The sequence below is a fragment of the Schistocerca serialis genome, chromosome 4 (genome assembly GCF_023864345.2).
Source record: "Schistocerca serialis cubense isolate TAMUIC-IGC-003099 chromosome 4, iqSchSeri2.2, whole genome shotgun sequence".
Classification (NCBI taxonomy): domain Eukaryota; kingdom Metazoa; phylum Arthropoda; class Insecta; order Orthoptera; family Acrididae; genus Schistocerca; species Schistocerca serialis.
Genome location: NC_064641.1, coordinates 519,337,229 through 519,360,472, shown reverse-complemented (window position 1 = coordinate 519,360,472; position 23,244 = coordinate 519,337,229). Strand labels below are relative to the sequence as shown.

General features: G+C 41.6%; 1 protein-coding gene across 1 annotated transcript in view; it reads left to right on the top strand.

Moving 5' to 3' along the window:
* LOC126475244 (octopamine receptor beta-2R) overlaps nucleotides 1–23,244 on the top strand; it is a 785,384-nt gene that overhangs the window by 745,298 nt on the left and 16,842 nt on the right. Inside the window, exon 5 of the mRNA XM_050102934.1 lies at nucleotides 3,178–4,240. Coding sequence (XP_049958891.1) covers nucleotides 3,296–4,240 — 945 coding nt within the window. The 5' untranslated portion in view covers nucleotides 3,178–3,295. The remainder of the gene's footprint in view (nucleotides 1–3,177; nucleotides 4,241–23,244) is intronic.

Sequence of the window (23,244 nt, the reverse complement as noted above, 5' to 3'; positions counted from 1 at the left end):
CATGCTGGGTCTCTACCTCAATTCGGTCAAGGTCTCGATTTGCCATTGCTAATCTTTCCGAATCCCTTATTTTCTGTTTTAAAAGCAATTCACGAGCCCTACTTCTAGTCAACATGCGCTCATACGATCTCACGCGTTTCATAAACTTTTTGCACACACGAGTTGACACTTATTATACCCAAGACTGACAATCTATTCACTTACTTGTTGGGTCAGAACCAACTTGTCAACGATGTATCCGCCACCTGTGCGCTTGCATTGTGGAGAAAACTTAATTCTAACAATTTTTAAAATTCATAACTTAATTATGCTATTGTCTCTGCTAGAATGTCGCACTATCTATCGCTGCAGCTACTGTTTTCAACTATTTATGACTTTCAAACAAAATTTTTTTTATTACGAGAATTTTTTAACAGGATATTTTTCTGACCTAGCTAGGCATGTGGTCGACCTTCAATCATGGTATTTTACCATCCTGACAGGGTCGCCATTTTCTAACATTCTGCGTGGTGTCTGTTGTTCTATATCGTGTCTCCCTACCACTTTCGCGCAACGACGCTCTGAGCGTGTTTTTTAGGGAATTGACTAGTCTGAACCTGGGACCTGTTGCTGGTAAGGAGATGTCAGATAAGTAGTTCTATGTTCTAGGGGACTGATGACCTCAGAAGTTAAGTCCCATAGTGCTTAGAGCCATTTGAACTGTGCCAAGGGAGTTAAAAAGAATGAGGCACCATGATCGAATAGCTCTTCATCAGCCAAATTTCTGCACTCAGTGTTCAGTGACTTTGAAGCGACGTAAAGAGCGACACTACCGCGCAGTGGATGACTGGAAAGTAAAAACGTATGCAAAATTGGGATTAGAAGAAGATAAATAAAATTGTCATGCTAGACCCTGTGGCAGTCCGTTGGAAGGGTCTGGATTGTGAAAATGTCTGGAGAAAGTTATTTGCCATCTTATGAAGTGCCAACAGTGAGTTATGGAAGAGTCAGTATTACTATATGGGAGTGATTTTCGAGATGCGGTGTGGTCCGTTGATTGCGCTAAAGAAGACGCTAAATTTGGAAGGACATGAACAGATTTTACAGCACTGTGCACCGTATACAGTAGAGGAACAGTTCGGAAATGGTTACTGTTGGTATAAGCATGAAATTATATTCTGTCGTAAAGCAGCATCTATGAGGAAATATTCGTGGACAATAACATTCCTGAATTAGAGTGGACTACCCAGATCCCAGGAGAGCCAGTCCTGACAAAACTCTACCATGTGGTAAGCAAGGTGTATGAGACCAAAATATCCTCAGACTTCAGGAAGAATATACTAATACCAATTCCAAAGAAAGCAGGTGTTGACAGATGTAAAAATTTCCGAACTATAAGTTTAATAAGTCACAGCTGCAAAATACTAACGCGAATTCTTTACAGACGAATGGAAAAACTGATAGAAGTCGACCTCGGGGAAGATCAGTTTGGATTCCGTAGAAATGTTGGAACACGTGAGGCAATACTGACCCTACGACTTCTCTTAGAAGAAAGATTAAGGAAAGGCAAACCTACGTTTCTAGCATTTGTAGACTTAGAGAAAGCTTTTGACAATGTTGACTGGAATACTCTCTTTCATATTCTGAAGGTGGCAGGGCTAAAATACGGGGAGCGAAAGGCTGTTTACAATATGTACAGAAAGCAGATGGCAGTTATAAGAGTCGAGGGGCATGAAAGGGAAGCAGTGGTTATGAAGGAAGTGAGACAGGGTTGTAGCCTTTCCCCGATGTTATTCAATCTGTATATTGAGCACGCAATAAAGGAAACAAAAGAAAAGTTCGGAGGAGGTATTAAAATCCATGGAGAAGAAATAAAAACTTCGAGGTTCGCCGATGACATTGTAATTCTGTCAAGGACAGCAAAGAACTTGGAAGAGCAGCTGAACGGAATGGACAGTGTATTGAAAGGAGGGTATAAGATGAACATCAACAAAAGCATAACGAGTATAATGGAATGTAGTCGAATTAAGTCGGGTGATGCTGAGGGAATTAGATTAGGAAGTGAGACACTTAACGTAGAAAAGAAGTTTTGCTATTTGGGGAGCAAAATAACTGATGATGGTAGAAGTAGAGAGGATATAAAATGTAGACTGGCAATGGCAAGGAAAACGTTTCTGAAGAAGAAAAATTTGATAACATCGAGTAAAGATGTAAATGTCAGGAAGTTGTTTCTGAAAGTATTTGTATGGAGTGTAGCCATGTATGGAAGTGAAACGTGGACGATAAATAGTTTGGACAAGAAGAGAATAGAAGTTTCGAAATGTGGTGCTACAGAAGAATGCTGAAGATTAGATTGTTAGTTCGCGTAACTAATGAGGAGGTATTGAATAGAATTGGGAAGAAGAGGAACTTGTGGCACAACTTGACTAGAAGAAGGGATCGGTTGGTAGGACATGTTCTGAGGCATCAAGGGATCAGAAATTTAGCATTGGAGGGCAGCGTAGAGGGTAAAAATCGTAGAGGGAGACCAAGAGATGAATACACTAAGCAGATTCAGAAGGATGTAGGCTGCAGTAGGTACTGGGAGATGAAGAAGCTTGCACAGGATACAGTAGCATGGAGAGCTGCATCAAACCAGTCTCTGGACTGAAGACCACAACAACAACAACAACAACAACCTAGATCCCCTGCTTGAAACCAATTGAAAATTTTTGGGATGAATCAGAATGCTGACCTGGCTCCAGACCCCAGCGCCCAGCTTCATTACGTTCTTTGGTTCCCGCCTTCGAGGGAGAATGGATTTCCAATCCTCCACAGATATCCAGACACCTAATTGAAAGTGTTCTAAGTAAAGCTCAAGCCGTCATAAAGCCGAAGGACGGAGACACAGCATGTTCGTGTCCGCTAACAGGTGTCTCGATACGTCGAATTAGATAGCTTATAGCGAACAACGGTAGTGCATTAGAAAGAATATTCCGAATGTTCCTGGCCATCTTCCGCGAGGCCAACCGGCAGGAGAAGCAGCTGTACTCGCGCATTGGCAACTCTGTGCTCATGAACCACCATTATAGCAGACGTTTATTACAATTTTGTGAAATGCAGAAACCGCACAACATTTCTTATTGTTTGTCATATTTTTCATGCTCCATACTCTTGCATGTAAAACATTAACATTTTTCATGTGATTTATCATTGCAGGAGTAAAGTGTCGATGAAGACGAGTGAAGGCAGCCGTCGCTAACAGGCGGCGCCGTCCCCCACCCCCACGGTAGCCGCGTCCGAGCAGACCGCGGCTGCCTCGCCGGCGTCTTCGGCGATGGACTACAGCAGCGTGGCGGCGGCGGCGTCGGCCGTGGCGTCGCTGACGGTCACCCTGCCGACGCCCGTCGAGAACCTGACAGCGCCCGCGCCGCTCAGCCCCAACGTGACGGGCGGCGCCGCCGCGGCCGTCTCCGACGGCAACGCCACGGGCGTATTGGCCGCCTACGAAGCACCAGAGCAACACTGGTCGTCAGTACTCATCCTGGCGCTCAAGGGCACCGCCATGGCGTGCATCATAGTCGCCGCCATCCTCGGCAACCTCTTGGTCATCGTGAGCGTCATGAGGCACCGCAAACTGCGCATTATCACCAACTACTTCGTCGTGTCGCTCGCGTTCGCCGACCTGCTAGTCGCCATGGTCGTCATGCCGTTCAACATGAGCGTGCAGATCAACGAGCGCTGGCTGTTTGGCTTCTTCATGTGTGACGTGTGGAACTCGCTGGACGTCTACTTCTCCACGGCGTCCATCCTTCACCTGTGCTGTATCAGCGTCGACCGCTACTGGGCCATCGTGAAGCCGCTCAAGTACCCCATCAACATGACGAAGCGCGTCGTCGCTTTCATGCTGGTCGGCACTTGGTTGTCCCCGGCTATCATATCCTTTCTTCCCATTTTCATGGGCTGGTACACGACGTTCGAAAACCAGAGGTTCCGCGAGGAGAACCCCGACCTCTGCGAGTTCAAAGTGAACAAGTGGTACGTGGTCGTGTCGTCGCTGATCTCCTTCTGGATCCCGTGCACCATCATGATCTTCACGTACCTGGCCATCTTCCGCGAGGCCAACCGGCAGGAGAAGCAGCTGCACTCGCGCATCGGCAACGCGATGCTCATGAACCATCACCGCAACAGCCGCGAGTACGCCAACAGCAACGGCGACGTCATGAGCAGCAGTGGCGGCTCCTCCAAGACGCTCACCTTGCACGAGGTCCACCACGGCGACGTAAGTGGCGTGTGCACACATTCACGCTTCGTGACAGCCTACTGTATCAACAAATTACACACCTCTTTACGTAATCAAACAGGAGCTTTTTTGTACTCCAAACGCAGAAGATATTGTTAGGGCCGGCTCCAGACATTTTGCCGTCTCGTGCGAAAATATCTAGCTCCATCCTCCCCTCCCCCCTTTCAATGATCTCGGAGATAGTCAACATTTCTTACACAATCATTAATCCATGACCTCTTATTTCCACATTTCACACTTACTTGTGCGCTTTTAAAATCAGAGCCAAGTATGGAGCACCAGTCAGTGAAACAAAAGCACAACATTTACAGTGCAAGGTTTACTCATTATTCATTTATTACAAAGCATGTTTCTCAGCGATACTGCTATACGTGTTCAAGACTGCTGTACATTAATTGTTAGGCCATCACATATTGACCTTTATCTTTATTTATTTTTTATAAAGTTTTTCGCTTCTGTAGGGGCTTCCTAGCTGACACAGGTTCATTTAAAGTGTTGCGTAGGCGCATACTGGAAACTGAATTGACAACGCTGCCACGAGCAAGGTTTGCTATTTTGAAAGCTGCACCCCAGGAGACCATTCAAGTGCTTAATTTTTCATCTGTTTCGCAGTTTCGTAGAAAATTTTCTGTAAGACACAACAGTTTATGAATGATTTGCATTTCTAAATTTGTCTGACATTTCTTTGTCTACGTAAAACATTCATTGTCTTGTTCAGCTCATCTTTTTGGAACCACATTAAAATTTAAATTTGTCACCACCAAAAACCTGCCGCTCTCAGCGTTGGCACGATTCGCCCCACCGCCCCCACCGTGGATACTGTGCAGCAACGTCTGACATTTATAGGATTCATAAGCAAAATTATTTGTGAATGTGAAGCAGTATTTGTTTTGCACGAATAGTTCTCAAAACATTTGCCGCGGTAGTTATTCGAGCTCTCGGCAATAATCACCGTTGCCTTTGTTAGGAGAGCAGGGATCACACAAATGTAACTCATGCGGTAGAGCATAGAGATTAAATTGACATCAGAGTTGAAATATCACCCGCAGCGTCATTGTTTCCATCACAACATAGAAAGCGAGCCTGACGATATAAAATATACTGTTTACATACTTTATTTTAAGACTAATTCTCCAAACACAAATCCTCTCTTAAATACGGGGTCAAACAAAATAGGTGTGGTCCGACTTTTAGGAAACATTCCTCCCACGTAGAGGAGGAAAATAAGTTATGTGGACATTGGTCAAGAAACGATTTATTTCCATGTTAGGGCTCATTTTCTACCTTTGTTCACAGTAATCAGAGGAAACACACGAGAAAAGAAGGTACCAGTACAATACGAAGTACTATCCTAAATGGAATGTTCAAAATCATGTACGGGCATTAAGACTCTGTATATCTTAGGTTCTCATAACGGGTTTCCGTAGGCAAGACCTGTGAAATACGCTCGCAGATAAAAGTCTAGCGCCTTTAGGTCCGGAGAGGGAGGAGACCAAGGAATTTGTCAACGTCTACCGATGTATCTCTAACGGAATCTGTTATTTAGAAACCTAGGAACATTCAAATTGAAATGAGGAGGAGCTCCATCGTGCATGAATAACATATTTCGTCGCATGTCAACACAAGCAATGAAGTGAGTCACATGTCAGTATTACCTCCACTCACCTGGAACAACGTACACCGGCGCTGAGCCTACGAATTACAACTTAACTATACATTCTAAGTTAACGCAACCGGCCGGCCGGTGTGGCCGTGCGGTTCTAGGCGCTTCAGTTTGGAACCGCTCGAGCGCTACGGTCGCAGGTTCGAATCCTGCCTCGGACATGGATGTGTGTGATGCCCTTAGGTTAGTTAGGTTTAAGTAGTTCTAAGCTATAACTGATTACCACAGATGTTAAGTCCCATAGTGCTCAGAGCCATTTGAACCATTTTTTAACGCAACCGGGAGTATATTTTGAACATTTCATGTAAGAAATCGTTCGATGTAATGCTGCTACGTTTTTTTTCTGTGTGTTTCCCGTGATTCATGTTACTGTGAAAAGAAGTGAAAAATGAACTCTAACATCTGTTCGCGGGGTTTCCCTTCTTTTACCCCATTAAAACCGTGGTTGGTACTTTCAAAAGTCAGTAATTTTCCATACTCCATTACTCGAAAAAGCCGCTCCACCTCTTGTGGTAGGCTATGAAAAGCATTAAAAAGAATATATGCAGCATTAAGCTTTGAAAATAATTTCTGGGACAAATCGCCCCAGAATAAAACTGAAAGTAGTTTCCATCACCCGGTTCGGACCGGTGCTCTCGAAGATCTTCATTGGTTGTAAGACAAAATGGCTTAACTGTAAATTTCCGTCCAAATACTCCATACTGGGAATCCATCGCCTTGAGTACCTGATCATCTGGTAGTTGGCTAAAAATCATGGTTCGTCACTCGATCAGTTTGCTATAACTCGACAATGAGAAGTAGTAAAATAAGAAAAATGAAGGGTCTGTCCTTTCTCACGGTGCCGAGGGCAGGAGAGTGTTACATATTACTTCTCATGGTAGCAACAAAGATGCTGTGACTTACATCGTTGGCGTCAATTTGACCTTTGGTCACAGCGGGCAATAACACATTTGCGTGATTCCTTTACTTCTTTTGATAGTCAGGTGATATTCTGACGAAGACAGTGCTGTTCATGGTCGAATGCTCCGCTTTTCATAGAAAAATAACACGAAACACTTCCTGCTTGGATTCTGCCTCGGCTGCTGAACGAACTCAGCAGTTACATATAGTTGATTATTCGCTGACGTAAGCTCATGTCCTACACTGCTTTTTTGCTGAAGAAGCATACCTTGCAAATCACAATTTCACTTCATACTTTTTGTATACATACGGAGCAGCGCACCACGTATGAACATGCGTGACTTTCACTGCTAATGAAATGTCGACGTCTATTATCAACTAGAGTTTATTTGAATTTTATGATTTATTATTTCGGGTTTATATCTGTCTGATGTCCATACTCAGCTGTACCAGCTAAAAGTTACGTTTCGGTAAACACATAGCCTAATGAAACATACTTTGTCCGTAAAACACTCTAGCCGAGGTCCAATTTAATGTTCCATTACCTACTGCATAAATCAAAACGCAACTTCAAATCTATGGAGATGAAGGTGGACAGAAGTCTCGACACAGGTCTGGCACAGAAAATTTTAAAGTTACAGTAAACCTTACTGGAAGGTGTAGTTCAGCTTAGGCTGTACCAAAACTATGTATTCTTTATATATCATGATTGCAGACATTTTGTCATCATCAGTTCAGAAGAATGGACGGATTCATACAACCACATGTTGTTTATATTTTAATGTTCCGTACCATGAAGTCATACAAGATAATTTCATATTGTTAAGTGGATACTATTGCCACACGTAAGTAATTGTATGATTGCTTCCAGACCACCTGATGATGCGAAAAGTCGAAATTTCGGTCGATATTAGCTGATATGCCAAAACATTACGATCACTGCCCAACGCGCGAGGTTGAATGCCTCCTGGCGGTTTTGCGGGCTCGCGACGCCGTAAGAAAAGAACATAAGCGAAAGATTGATTATAGCAAAGAAACGGGCCAAAAATGCGGGAAAACACTGAAATAAGCAGTTTTGACGAAAGGCACAGTGTTGTGGTGCTGCGGCTGGAAATTGGAATCTCTGAAACTCGTTGAAGGATTGTGAAATGACGAGTAGGCCTTACAGCATTGGAAGACCACATCTCATCATAAAACGTAGGGGTCCTCCCACTGTGTAATCCACGATAGGCAGCGATCAGTAGCAGATCTGACAATAGAGTACAATGTGGCGCAGGCACGAGTGTTACGGAGCACGCCGTTCAAAGGCCATTATTGTACACGAACATTCACATCACAAGACCACTGTGTATTCCTGTTTTGACGCTACGACATCGACAGTTATGATAGTACCGGGTGATCAAAAAGTCAGTATAAATTAGAAAACTTAATAAACCACGGAATAATGCAGATGGAGAGGTAAAAATTGATACACATGCTTGGAGTGACATGGGGTTTTATTAGAACAAAAAAAAACAAAGTTCACAAAATGTCCGACTGATGGCGCTGGACAGCAAAACGTCAGTGACTGCGCATGACAATCGTGTATAAAAGGAGCTGTAATGAGAGAGAGAATCAGATGCGCCAGCAGTCGCAGCATGTTAACGTTACCTGAAAAGGCGGTTTTAGTGAAGCTGTATTATCAGAATGGGGAATGTGCTAGTTCAGCGTTACGATACTATCGCCATAGGAAGGGGATTCGAACGGGTAAAGGTCCGTTGACAAATGCAGCTGTGGCGAGAATGATTTCGAAGTTCGAAGCCACGGGTTGTTTAGACGATAGACCCTGTAGTGGACCGAGCACAAGGCTTAATGCTGCTGAGAGTGTTCAGGACGAAATGGAGACTGTAGCGGGTTCGTCCATTTTTATTAGTGACTTAACAAATAGTGTATTCTTTGTAATTTGGCAGTAATATTTACATGTATTAGACTTTCATTTGTTTCAGTGTGACAGCTGTTGCCTGTGACACATCACCAGGGGAGAAAGTTACATATTTAGCCTACTTTAATTCTTAAATTTCTTTCGTGTTTTTTGTAATAAGAAATGTAATCTTGCGTTCCAGTAACTGTTAGGGGCAGCACAGTGTTGTCATCTCTTTTTCACAACCAGCTACACAGCTCAGAAATGCGTCAGCCTTCGTTAGTAACACGTCAGGAGAGTAGCAAATTATCTCTTTAGCTCTCTTTGTGTGTTGTATAATAGTTAATTCTTAAGTTAGAAGTGTTAGAATAGATAAGATGTCCGAATAATTTCGACGGATGGATGAGGAGCTGGTCGCAATTCGCGAACAGCTGAAGGTGCTTTTGGCGTCTATCAGCCAGAAGGGCTGCTGCCTCGGGGTGCAGCAGTAGCAGTGAATCAGGCGCTTTGTAAGGGACATCCGAAGTGTCGTTTGTTTCGAGCAAGGGGTCTTCTGCCAGTGTATCTTACTGGGTACCCGACGAGTGGGATCACCTGTATTCTGAGTGAGTGGCGGGTAGTAACGCGTTCATGTCGCTCGAGGCGGAGAGCCAATAGGAATCTGGCCGGCTGACCTGGCCCTTTCACCCTTGGGTGGAGATGTGTCCGCTCCTTCAACAGGGTCGCAGCGGCCACACTGGGGATCTTCTGTTTATTGGGAATTCCAATGTTAGGGTCGCTTTGTAGCCCCTTACCTAAATAGCATCCAGGACAAGATAGAAATCCGTTGCGCGCTTTATCTACTGGCTGGGGAAGATGTGGAAGCTCTGCTTGTGACTATCGAGTGTGCTGGGTGCAACTGTCTGCACTCATGTAAGCACCAATGATGTGTGTCGCTTGGTGTCTGAGGTCATCCTCAGTTTGTACAGGCTTCTGACAGTGGTGGTGTATGCTGCTTGCCTCACCTGCAGGTGAAAGCCGTGTTCGTAATTTGTGGCATAGTTTCATGAACTGACCAGTGACCTTTAGTGAGCCGAGTGGAGCGTCTCAACCAAAGACTCTGTCGATTCTTTCATGGTATTAATTTTTGCATGTGTATTATGGAGTGGAAAATTGTAGGACTCCTATTGCCAGGTGAGGAGCGCACTATATAAAGAAAGCAGTTACTCGGGTAGCCGAATACTTGTGGAGTGTACAGAGATTTTTTAGGCTAGGTGATAGTTTGATGTCGATGAACGCTTGACAGGCGATACACAGAGAGTAAATCAAACCACGTACGAAGCAAAGCCACTTTGATTGTCACAATTTTAATAGCATAATGTCGAAATATTCGTAATAAGGTTCCTGAATTTACTGCCTTCCATGAAAGTTGTTGCACTCAAAGTTTTCTTAGAGCCGAGAGTTGACAGAAAGCTGAAGCGGCAAGTTGACATATTTAGTGCTAGATTAGACACCATAGGAGGTGGAATGTTCATTGCTGATGATGAATATATTGTCTCTATTGAATTCGAATTTGAATGTGCCACTGCAGTTATCTGGTCATGTATAACAGGTCTAGGTGAAATCAAGTTAATTGTTTTATGTTTCCACCGGCCATCCGATTCCGTTGTGACGCTTCTGGAGTCATTCAACGAAATTCTACCATCAATAGCGCGGAAATATCCAGATCATGCTGTATTAGTTGGAGGCGATTTCAATCTACCGGATTTAGACTGGAGGTCTAAGTGATCATTGCAAATTGTACAGACAGTCTTGTGAAATAACTTTGGACTTGTTTTCCGAAAACTGTCTTGATGCATGTGTCAATATCACAGCTGTCCATGATTATGCCACAGGAGTGCGTGAATATTGAGCACTAAAGAAGCAAAAGAACCCTCTGCTGCTTTGAATCACGTTAAAATTTTGCCGAATAATTTTGGACGGTTCCTAGTGGCTCCACCCGGTACACTAGAGAAAACTGCAGTCGGACTGCACTCCACTGGAATGAGATGCCGTTCAGTTGAGTTGCTACCTAACGATGTGCCTAAAGAAGGGTTGTAGCGTCACGGAGACGTCAGCGGCGTCAAAGATGATCAAGAACGTCTGCCTCTTACCCATAGCTCTGCAAACTGTCGTTTCCGGCTGCAAAATCTATGTGAATCAGTGCCTCAAAGAAAGGAATGGTTTCATTGACGGGCCTAATACCACTTCCTGAAGACTTCTCGTGTAGATACCGATGGGCGGCCGTGCCTGAAATGTTTTCTTCGACCACTCATAAGAAGATGGTTCAAATGGCTCTGAGCACTCTGGGACCCAACCTCTGAGGTTATCAATCACCTAGAACTTAGAACTACTTAAACCTAACTAACCTAAGGACAGGTCACACATCCATGCCCGAGGCAGGATTCGAACCTGCGACCGTATCAGTCGCGCGGTTCCAGACTGAAGCGCCTAGAACCGCTCGGCCACATCGGCCGGCGATAAGAAGACTGCATGATTTCGATGCCGAGCCCTACTGTTGTAACCTCCATGGCAGAGGCTTCAAAAGGAGATATGAAATGTAATTAGGAGGGGCTGTGACGGTCTAGCTTTCTTGTAACACGTCCAAGGCTGTGATGACCACAATTGTGGTGATATTTGGTGCCAACAGGTCATCATTAACCCACTTTACACGTCATTTAAACTTCTGAGGTCCGACCTTTTTACGCATGTGTCGACATCTTGCCGTCTGAAGAGTCTTCGAGCCCGAGGTTGAAGTCGCAGGGCTCCACGCATTTGCACCATTACAATGGAAGGTTTTAGGCACCTTTGAGCCAAATTTAAAACTTATGCGTCACAATGCGAGACATTGGCGTGGTTTCGAAAAAGTGATACTTTAATTCTGTGGTACAGTGTATTATTTACGCAGAAACCAAAATAAAATGTGTTGCAAATCTGCTCTAAGTAACGTTTTCCTAAGGTAAAAAAGTCACTCCGATTTATGACTTTCATCATAGATTCTTTTTCCGCAAAACCGAAGCGTGTCTCTTTTTCTGGAACATAAATTGTATTGAGGTATAATGCAGTCACTACAGCGAAGTTATTCTGTCAGCAGAAAATTGTAATTTTTGTTCAGCGATACGTGCGAAATACTTGGTGTAATTTACCCTTAATTTCAGTCAAGCTGTTACCAACAACTGATAATGCCAATAAAAGTACCAGTTGTTAAGTGCTTTGTTTTTCCTACATTATGACGAGATATATTCTCTTCGTCGTGCCACAACATTGTTGTAGTTATCGTATAGATTTAAGGACCCACAAATAAAGTACGTTGAGTGTGTGTTTTTACAAAATATGAAGCTTATACACCTCATTACAACTTAAGTGAGCCGTTCTAGGCGCTACAGTCCGGAACCGCGCTGCTGCTACGGTTGCAGGTTCGAATCCTGCCTCGGACATGGACGTGTGTGATGTCCTTAGGTTAGTTAGGTTTAAGTAGTTCTAAGTTCTAGGGGACTGATGACCTCAGAAGTTAAGTGCCATAGTGCTCAGAGTCATTTGAATCATTTTTGCCAACTTAAGTGAACTGTTGGAGTTTAGTTCCTAAATGTTGGTTTTTGAAAACGAACGCCTGTAGAAGCTATAAAATTGTTTTAATATCCTACAGAAGAGCAATGAGAAACATAAAATTTACAGAGATGTACAATTATTCTAAAGCGCTGTTGCATACCTTAGGAATCAGGCTGCATGTACAACCGCTGTAGTTGACTTTTATTTATTTTATAACAATGTATTTCTTTCTCTGTTGGACACTCTTCAGGCTACCTGTGTTAAAAAGGAAATAACATCGACTAAAGTGAATATAAATTGTTATGTACCAGTATATGCATATTAGAACGTTTGTAATGTTATTTCCTTTGTAATACTGGTAGTCTCAAGCTTGTCCGACTTGGAGAGAAATTAGTTTCATACTAAATAACTAATAAACAAGTGAATGATGAAAAACTTCCGGGTTACAAGCCGGGTTGCAGCGTTAAGATACCGCGACGTTTAGACGATTGTCATATTCATCTAGCTCTGGTTAAGTGAATGTGTTTCACGTAAAGTTAAACTTCATAAATCGGTTACAGCTGGCATCTACTGCTTGCACAAAATATTACTCCATAATTACCTGCAGTTTTATCTCATTTGTAGTATCGTTTTATGCACACGCGACGTCGAATTTAAACTGACAGTGAATAGCATGTAATATCTAGTGGCTACAGATTTCAGTTGCCACCAAATAATTTACATGAGGAGTGTAGCTGCAATTGATGACTAGCTACGTTTGTTAGAACCTTCCAGCTATTCAATGCTCCTGGTACTATGTCACCATCATGTCTGATGAAAACGCTTATATCCGATTTTGTTAACCCTATGCTGGTATTTTTTACTGTAGTTGGAAGTATGTGCCCCAGGTTTTCCTTCGTAGAGAAATTGCTAGTGATACCACATTTATCAAGATTACAGTTTGTTTGGTAGTGGGACACTATGATGCAGTTTTTCCTTGATTTTTTCATGTAGTGTTTTGTCCTTCACGATGTTTTGGACCATTATGCTAATGATGTTCGACTTCATGCGTTTTATGTGGTTAGTTTCTTGGTCATAATGATTTCATTTTATACGACAAAATTATTCAGTAGCAGTTTTAATGTTTTGTCCATAACACTCGTCAAAGCAGTCAATTTTTCTGTAACGGAGAATGACGTGAGTCGCTGTAGAATGCTTTTTATCCATCATGTAGCATTGTTCTAGTACAAAATTTGAGCAAATGTCTGCGTTCATAACATAATAGTGATATTCACCTATAGTGTCGTAACTATAGTAAAATACCTTCTACCGCCATTGTTCATAGAAAGCAGTTACAAAAATATTAGGAATTCTGTTAATATTAACTCAAATACAAAAAAATATTTTTTTGTGATTAGCAGTATCATCCAAATAATAGCAACTTGATTAGTTCACTGAAACACCATCTATATTCATATTTGATAATTCCAGCTGTCATAGCTTAAGATAAATTATTGAATTGTGCACTTCTGCCTATTCGGACAAAACTGATAGATTAACACACGACTTTTTCTCATGCCTCTCATGGAGCCAGAATTCACGTCCTCTAAATTTCTTATCCTTATATGTAGTTTCGCTAAGTTTACATGAAGTGTTTCATAGAACTTCCACCATACCTGTTGACGTATCTTCATGCACTGCATGTTGTAATACATTTTAGTAACTTTAAAAAAAACGCTGTTAATGATTACATCAGATTCATTGTTTGTATTATCTTATTTTGTACGTTTTGAATATACTAGTCTTCAGAATTTGCATTTTTATTTTTATTTTTATTTATTTATTTGCCTTATCCCTGTTCTGTTTCAAATATCTCGGCTCTCTGCCTCAGAGCATGTAGTAAAAACATTATCACCGGTATCATTGGGTATTCTGAAAGCGTATATATATATATATTACCTTTCGGTGATCGCAACAGTTTCCGCCTCATCTGGTACCCTAACACGCCTGACATGCATGCATTTGCAAACAATCCGATTGCAGTCAACGGGCAGTAAATTTTGGTGTGTGTAGTTGGCTAATTTTGTCCGTTCTCAAACACAGCGTTAATATATAACTAGAAAGGAGAGCGTAGTTTATTAGGCTTTGAAAATACCAGAAGCACCGTCTCTGCTCGAAACTTTGGATCCTGTAGCTTCTTGCGTTTGCTAATAATAAAAGAACTCAACCATTCGTTCAGAGTTTCGCTATCCCTTGCAATCGATAAGGTCTTTGTCATTTTCTGAGCACTCTTCACACACGTTCCATCTCTAATCACTCTGAACCTCCAGGTTTTCAAACAGGATTACTATACGAAGAGTACGTTTGAATTTGATTCAATGATAAAAATAACTATAACGTTACTTATATTTTTGCTAGAGTTATAGGGCAAAGTGGAAGATAAATCTTACAAATGTGATATAATTTGTTTATGAAAATGTTCGATGTACGATAAAGATTGTTTGACGTGTAAGAAACGTGGATGTCTGCGCTCTACACACGGCAGGTGTGATACTTTTTCTTTATGTGCCCTGTCCTGTATACATATAACAGTGATTTCAGTGGACAGCACTCGTCGGTCTACAGCAACACGGTGGAGTTGTACGATCTTTTGGTCCCACTGAGGTGTAAGATGTCAGTTTGGGATGACGGTGTTCTTCTACACTGGTGTCCAAAATTAAAGCAACAGCTCCTGGTCACCTCAATTTCATTTTCCACTGTGGCCATAACTGTATCTCCCACACCAGCCTGTCTCCTGATGCTTTTATTCTTTTGTTTTTGTTATCTTGGATCTCCTGATAATTCTCAACTCACATAAATATCTCCTAAGGACCTCGTTTAGAAAACACATATTTCTGGATTGGTTTTCATAGTAAAAATGCAGGTCTTAGCGGCCTTAGTCAGAACTGGTAATACACAGTAATTGTGAATTTTCCTTTGAATACAGAACGGATGTTTAGTTTTTTAAACTCGATGTATTATACCACCTGAAATTCAGGCCTTTTTTTCTATTACGCATCTTTCATGTGGTTTCCATTGAATCGTCGTCTCCAGCTAGCATAACTGCCTCCAAGCCTTCACTGTTAATTTGTACGATTTTCACTTTGATATTTTTAAGTACCATGAAACTTCCGTTATGAAATTATTCCTTTCGTTGTACACGTCTGTCTGCACTAAAGGCAAACAGTACTCTACAATATTATCCCAGAAACGAAGGTCTTCCAGACATGTTTTAACACATATCTTTTCCTCATTTCCCCAGCCGAGAATCTGACAATATGGTTTAACTGACTTGGAATCTCCTCGCTTGCCTTCTCATTACAATTTTGCAATTTTCGTGTCCTGTTGAAGTCTAATGGATGCTGTAGCAATGAGGCAAATATATTTCAGTATACTGAATGGGGAAGTTTGAATCAATGCCTTGTTTGTCAAGTGGTGTTGGAATAGATTTTGTTAAAACTGAATCAAACGATTTCACAAAATATATGAAGTCCAGAAATGTAGTAAGTACACTAGGCATTCCGTGCTGTAATTTTGTTAATAACGTGCCAATGCTCCACTCTAGTGTACCGTCGGAAAAAAATGCAAACCCTCAAAGACTCTATTCCGTTGCACCAGGGTAAATGTGAGTACTCTGGGGTTGAACTGTTAGTGAGACATTTGTCACAGTCATTTGCAATCAGATGATTCTTAGGAGTCCTGCCTGTGCACTCTCTTTTTTCACTCTGCAAGCAGTAACTGTGCTGAGTTTAGAGATAAACAGTGTTTGCAATATTCATTCTCGAGCACAACCCTGCCTCACCTAGAAGTACACACTGTTGTTGAACAGCTTCAGCCATTTGAACGGGTTAGCACTCAAAGCCTTTGTGAATCTGGATGGATGTATCGCCGCACTGCTTCAGACGTTGAGCACAAATTATCAGTGGTGTGTTGCTAGATTCAATAGTGGTATGGAGAGCATTACCATACCTTTAGACCAGGGTTTGGTCGCCCTCGTAGTACAGACGCATGTCAATATTCACAAATTGGGCAAACAGCGGTGGTCGTTCGAACCTAATCCACAGACAAACTGCAGGCACTTGTTGCACCTACTGTGTCATCAGAGATCATTGAGAACCCTCTTCTTGCACAAGGACCAACATCGCGTGTGCTTCTGGTCACGCTACCACTGACACAATCCTTCGCCAAGCATGGCTGCTGTGGTGTCATGAAAAGAGTTGACTGGAAAGTCGAATGGCAGTCTTTTGTTTTCAGTGATGAGAGTTGGTTCTGTTTGTATTTGAGCCATGGACGTCGAAGTGTGTGGCGTAGATACCGTGAGCTGCGTATTCCAGAGTACACTCACCTACGACAGACAAGGTCCCATCCTAGGCTTCACGGTGTGGGGGTCATCAGTTATATCTTGCAGTGGCATGTGGTGTTTCTGAGGGTAACGTAACCAGTGTCTATTACTTTCCACAGGCTGTTAACCCCATGAACAGCCATTTCGTCTACAGGAAGCTGATGATATTTTACAACAGGGCAAAGCATATCAGCTATGGGGCTGTACAAGTTCGACACCAAAGAGGGCATTGTCCTCCTTATGTAGGCACCTGCCTTAGACTAATTTAATGGCCCCTAGGTAAAGAAACCGCTTTTAGTTTGTTTATTTAGGACATAATAAAAGGCCCATAACGGTCATTATAATTAACCTGATTTATAGTAGAGATGGCCGTCAAATGTACCCAGGCACAGTCCTTGGGTTGAAGAAGCTGTGTGGTTTTCCATGTGTTTGTTTACGATTCCTGTGAAGAGTAAAGATTTTGTAGATAATATTTGTCAGAAAAGGATGCATCTTCAGAAAGCCATGGAACTGTGTGAACTTCCGAGAATGTAAAATCTGCTTCTGGAAAGAAATGAAATCCTATTCCGTCTACTCCCCTCTGATGTATACATCAGAGGGGTACCTTCTATATTCACTTTCGTAACGAGAAAAGAAGAGATGGGTATATTAATTCTGGCCCAAAATACACCACAATGACGGAGCAGGCAGCTAAAGTATATCGTGTGTTGTAATATATATCAATTATTTTTAAAATAGGAACTGTTTTGTTAGATGAAAGACGTAAGTAGTTTGAGAACTATGTTGAAAACGTGGGATTACATTCGGTAGTTCATTGTTCTCTGACGACACTATTTAATAAAGTTTTGATGTCCCAAGTCTCAGCTAAAGTATATCGTGTGTTGTAATATATATCAATTATTTTTAAAATAGGAACTGTTTTGTTAGATGAAAGACGTAAGTAGTTTGAGAACTATGTTGAAAACGTGGGATTACATTCGGTAGTTCATTGTTCTCTGACGACACTATTTAATAAAGTTTTGATGTCCCAAGTCTCAGCTAAAGTATATCGTGTGTTGTAATATATATCAATTATTTTTAAAATAGGAACTGTTTTGTTAGATGAAAGACGTAAGTAGTTTGAGAACTATGTTGAAAACGTGGGATTACATTCGGTAGTTCATTGTTCTCTGACGACACTATTTAATAAAGTTTTGATGTCCCAAGTCTTAATAACCCGTGCTTATAATTTTTTAACAAAAAGAAATACGTAATAGTTATTCAATAACAGTAATTCATTAATTATACAGGGTGGTCCATTCATAGTGACTGGGACAAATATCTCACGAAATAAGAATCAAACGAAAAAACTACAAAGAACTGAACTTGTCTAGCTTGAAGGTGGAAACCAGATGGCGCTATGGTTGGCCCACTAGATGGAGCTGCCATAGATCAACCGGATATCAACGCCGTTTTTTTAAATCGGAACCCCCATTTTTATTACATATTTGTGTAGTACGTAAAGAAATATGAACGTTTTAGTTGGACCACTTTTTTCGCTTTGTGACAGATGGCGCTGTAATAGTCACAAACATATGGCTCACAATTTTAGACAAACAGTTGGTAACAGGTAGGTTTTTTAAATTAAACTACAGAACATTTTAAGATTTTATTTCGGTTGTTCCAATGTGATACGTGTACCTTTGTGACCTTATCATTTCTGAGGAAGCATGCTGTTACATCGTGATTACTTGTAATTACCAAATTAATGCAATAAATGCTCAAAACGATGTCCTTCAAACTCAGTGCATTTGGCAATACGTGTAACGACATTCCTCTCAACAGCGAGTAGTTCGCCTTCCGTAATGTTCGCACATGCATTGACAATGCGCTGACGCATGTTGTCAGGCGTTGTCGATGGATCACGATAGCAAATATCCTTCAACTTTCCCCACAGAAAGAAATCCGGGGACGTCAGATCCGGTGAACGTGCAGGCCATGGTATGGTGATTCGACGTCCAATCCGTCATGAAATATGCTACTCAATACCGCTTCAACCACACGCGAGCTATGTGCCGGACATCCATCATGTTAGAAGTACATCGCCATTCTGTCATGCAGTGAAACATCTTGTATTAACATCGGTAGAACATTACTTAGGAAATCAGCATACATTGCACCATTTAGATTGCCATCGATAAAATGGGGGCCAATTATCCTTCCTCCCATAATGCCGCACCATACATTAACCCACCAAGGTCGCTGATGTTCCACTTGCCGCGGTTTTCCGTTGACAATAGTGCATATTATGCCGGTTTACGTTACCGCTGTTGGTGAGTGACGCTTCGACGCTAAATAGAACGTGTGCAAAAAATCTGTCATCGTCCCGTAATTTCTCTAGTGCACAGTGGTAGAACTGTACACGACGTTCAAAGTTGTCACCATGCAATTCCTGGTGCATAGAAATATGGTACTGGTGCAATCGATGTTGCTGTAGCATTCTCAACACCGAAGTTTTTGAGATTCCCGATTCTCGCGCAATTTGTCTGCTACAGATGTGCGGATTAGCCGCGACAGCAGCTAAAACATCTACTTGGGCATCATCATTTGTTGCAGGTGGTGGTTGACGTTTCACATGTTGCTGAACACTTCCTGTTTCCTTAAATAACGTAACTAACCGGCGAATGGTCCCGACCCTTGGATGATGTCGTCCAGGATACCGAGCAGCATACATAACACACGCCCTTTGGACATTTTGATCACAGTAGCCATACACTAACACGATATCGACCTTTTCCGCTATTGGTAAACGGTCCATTTTAACGCAGGTAATGTATCACGAAGCAAATAGCGTCCGGCGGAATGTTACGTGATACCAGGTACTTATACGTTTGTGACTATTACAGTGCCATCTATCACAAAGCTAAAAAAGTAGTCCAACTAAAACATTCGTATTTCTTTACGTACTACACGAATATGTAATAAAGAATGGGGGTTCCTATTTTAAAAAACGCAGTTGATATGCGTTTGACCTATGGCAGTGCCATCTAGCCGGCCAACAATAGTGCCATCTGGTTTCCCCCTTTAAGCTAGACGAGTTTCGTTCTTTGTAGTTTTTTCGTTTGATGCTTATTTCGCGAGATATTTGGCCCGGTCACTATCAATGGACCACCCTGTATAATGATCATGATGACGTTAACAAATATAGTAATTCGTATTTTAGGACAGAAAAACAGGTATTCAATATTTTCGGAATGCGAGGTCGTTAGAATAGTGGGTACTTACGGATTGTAACATATCGGTTGAAACGATTGCTGAGCCAAAGAGTTATTATAAACTTTTCTACAATGTGCAATAAGTCTGCAGCTGCTTCCTCAGAAATCTTAATGATATTCATTATTAGACTGCAACCGGTTCTCACGTAGCATCTGACAATTGCCAGCAGCACGATTTTCCGCTAAACACGGCCACTAACGCTCAGTATTGCAAACGGCACCATCTCGCCATGTAACCAGGCTTATCCATATGCATCGTATGTTAATGCAGCGTACACAGCAGCACATGTTTTGTCCTTCAAAATCAACCGCGTAAGAAAGACTCCACTGGAAAATGGAAACAGCACCAAATATGTCTTCCTATTTCTGTTTGTCGGTGATGCAGGGAAAGATAATGCTTTTAATGAATATGTACAAATGTTGCGTAGACATTTCACATGTGGTCTCTTGTACGGAAACGTCATGCGTTCATGATAATGCTGTTGACTTTCTAGGTTACTGAGTTTGCTTTGTTCTGATTTACATGTGGCACCACTGCAGCCAGAGAGATTTCCCGTAATGCCCAGAACGTCTTCATAGCTTGCATTATATTTTACTCTCGTTCAGTGTTTAAATTTTGTAACTCCACAATTTAATTCGAAAGCCCTGGCCTCCAGGCGTGATACCTACATACCAGAAACATATTTCAAGTGCGAACAGTGTGTCATTCTAACATGTGCAAATGTTCAAATGGGTGTGAAATCTTATGGGACGTAACTGCTAAGGTCATCAGTCCCTAAGCTTACACACTACTTAACCTAAATTATCCTAAGGACAAACACACACACCCATGCCCGAGGGAGGACACGAACCTCCGCCGAGACCAGCCGCACAGTCCATGACTGCAGCGGCTGAGACCGCTCGGGTAATCCCGCGCGGCATTCTAACATGTATTAGTGGCTCAATATAGATAGTGACCTAACGTGGTAATCTCTAGGAGTAATAAATAACGTTAGTTTAAGTACTAAGAAATTTTAAATTGACGTATTGTGATCTTAATTTCGTATGGCTGTCGAATAATGTCGAGAAATAAGTTATATAACGTCAGAAATTACGGAAAAATATTATGGAAAATCATAATAATTTCGAATACTCGCATATTAACAGTTTGATGAATATGAAACATGGAGATATATTAAGAGAAGTTGTCATGACGTCACAAACTTGAAACCGATGTCTGCCTCGTTAGCTGCGCCAAACACTAGCGTCTGATGGAGGGCTTTCTCCGAAAATGCCAGCTTACGTCAGTCACGGCATATTAATAGTTCTGACGACAAAGTGTACAGGAATCACATTTCATTTGTGTAAGAGGGCTCGTTCGAGATACATTTATTTTTTATACACATGAATTTTAGTTGCACTGTGTACTTTTACTGAAGTGGTTTTATTTCTGTCATTAGACCTTAGATTTCTTCCTATCAGTCCAAATCGAAAAGTTCTCTGGGTGAATGCTATAAGAAGAAAAGAATGGAAACCTACCAAACACAGCAAAATTGTTCTCAGCATTTTCGGGAAGAGAACATACACCGGAGGCCAATTTCATGAATCCAGATTAAGGAAAACAATGGATTAGGGAGGCAGCCTTTTTTCATCACATACTTCTGGTTTTGGTTATTCAAAACGTGTACCAAAAACGAAGTTAAATTAACGATGTGAAATTCTTCGTTTCATTGGATGTAATATGCATTTTAGCCCAGAAATAGTCTGAAGATGTCTTTCTGATGCCAAATCTAATATGCATATGACAAAGGCCTTGTTGTCCGAAAGCTTAATTTGTGACAATTCTTTTGTTGTGCCTATCTGCAACTCAGCAAAAAAATGGCTCTGAGCACTATGCGACTTAACTGCTGAGGTCATCAGTCGCCTAGAACTTAGAACTAATTAAACCTAACTAACCTAAGGACATCACACACATCCATGCCCGAGGCAGGATTCGAACCTGCGACCGTAGCAGTCCCGCGGTTCCGGACTGAGCGCCTAGAACCGCTAGACCACCGCGGCCGGCCAACTCAGCATCTCCGCTATATGTTGAGTAGCAACTATCTTTTTCATAATATAGTTTCTGATGCTATGTTTTTCACGGACGCGTTCTAACATTCTTTTCAAAACAAATATTGCGTGCACACGAGAAAAACTGAGAACAAGAAGCATTCGTAAATAGGAGTCTGCAGTGAGGTCTGACATGGTGGCGCCGGGTCTAAACAACGTGCAGCGTAAGTCTGCAGCGCCATTTTCCTGTTATTATATCTCCATGATAGGAAATGTATTTGTTATTGAAAATAGGTTCTGTGATTGATTTCTGTTCTGTACTGTACAGCCCCTTGGCTACAAGGACCTAGTAACACTGCTCGTTGATCGAAGTTCGAACTGATTTTAGTTGAGGTACCATTGTAGGTATCCAATAGAAAAATGGGACATTATATTAAGTAATGATAAAAACGGATGTATTGTAACTCTCATTGTTGTCTAGTAACTAAAACCAAGATTTAATAAGAGAAATTGTGGTACTCGAGCTTATGTAGTAGCTTTAGCATAAAACTAGTGAAAGAAACGACGGTTATCAATATACCGGTCTGCTGATTTATTGGGTTTGAGTGTATTATAGGACCTACGGTATTCCTTTCAGTCTTTGTGAAATTGTGATCCACGTACCAAACAATATTCCTGGATGTCGAATTTTCCTTCAACTTTGAAAGCTATGGCGCATTCTTCAGAATTTAATTCCACTGGCTGTAAAAGTTCTTCGTTTTACAACAATAATAATTTGTGTTACTTCTTATTGTATTGGTTCTAACATATAAATTATGTACCCGTCATTTAGTTGGAGTTCTTCCCTTTTCTTCCTTTGTTAGAAACAACTCTTACGCACTAAAGCGTAATCGTTTCATCAGTAGAAGCCTGTACTAGTTATGAGATTCCGGAAAATGGTTAAATAACGTTCCGTTCATGTACTGAAGAATGTTCTATAAAGAAGCTGCCTAAAAATTAACCTGTGCTCCACTAATGTATGTTCAAGCTGCTATACACTGGGGGCGAAATAAGTTGTTTGGACACCGTCAACGTTATTAAAGCTGCATACATAATGTAACCTCGCTTTTTTTGTTGCCTCTGATATTATTAATCAATGGCGTTTAACGTGTCTTCCAAATCTGTAAACGTCCTCATAACATAGTTATCTGGGTATTGCCAAGACGAAGTTTTAGACGGGAAGCAACTATAAATTACTGTAATTTTTGTGGTACATATACATGTCGGAGACCCAGTACAGAGGACAATTCAAAAACTTAATTTACGGACATA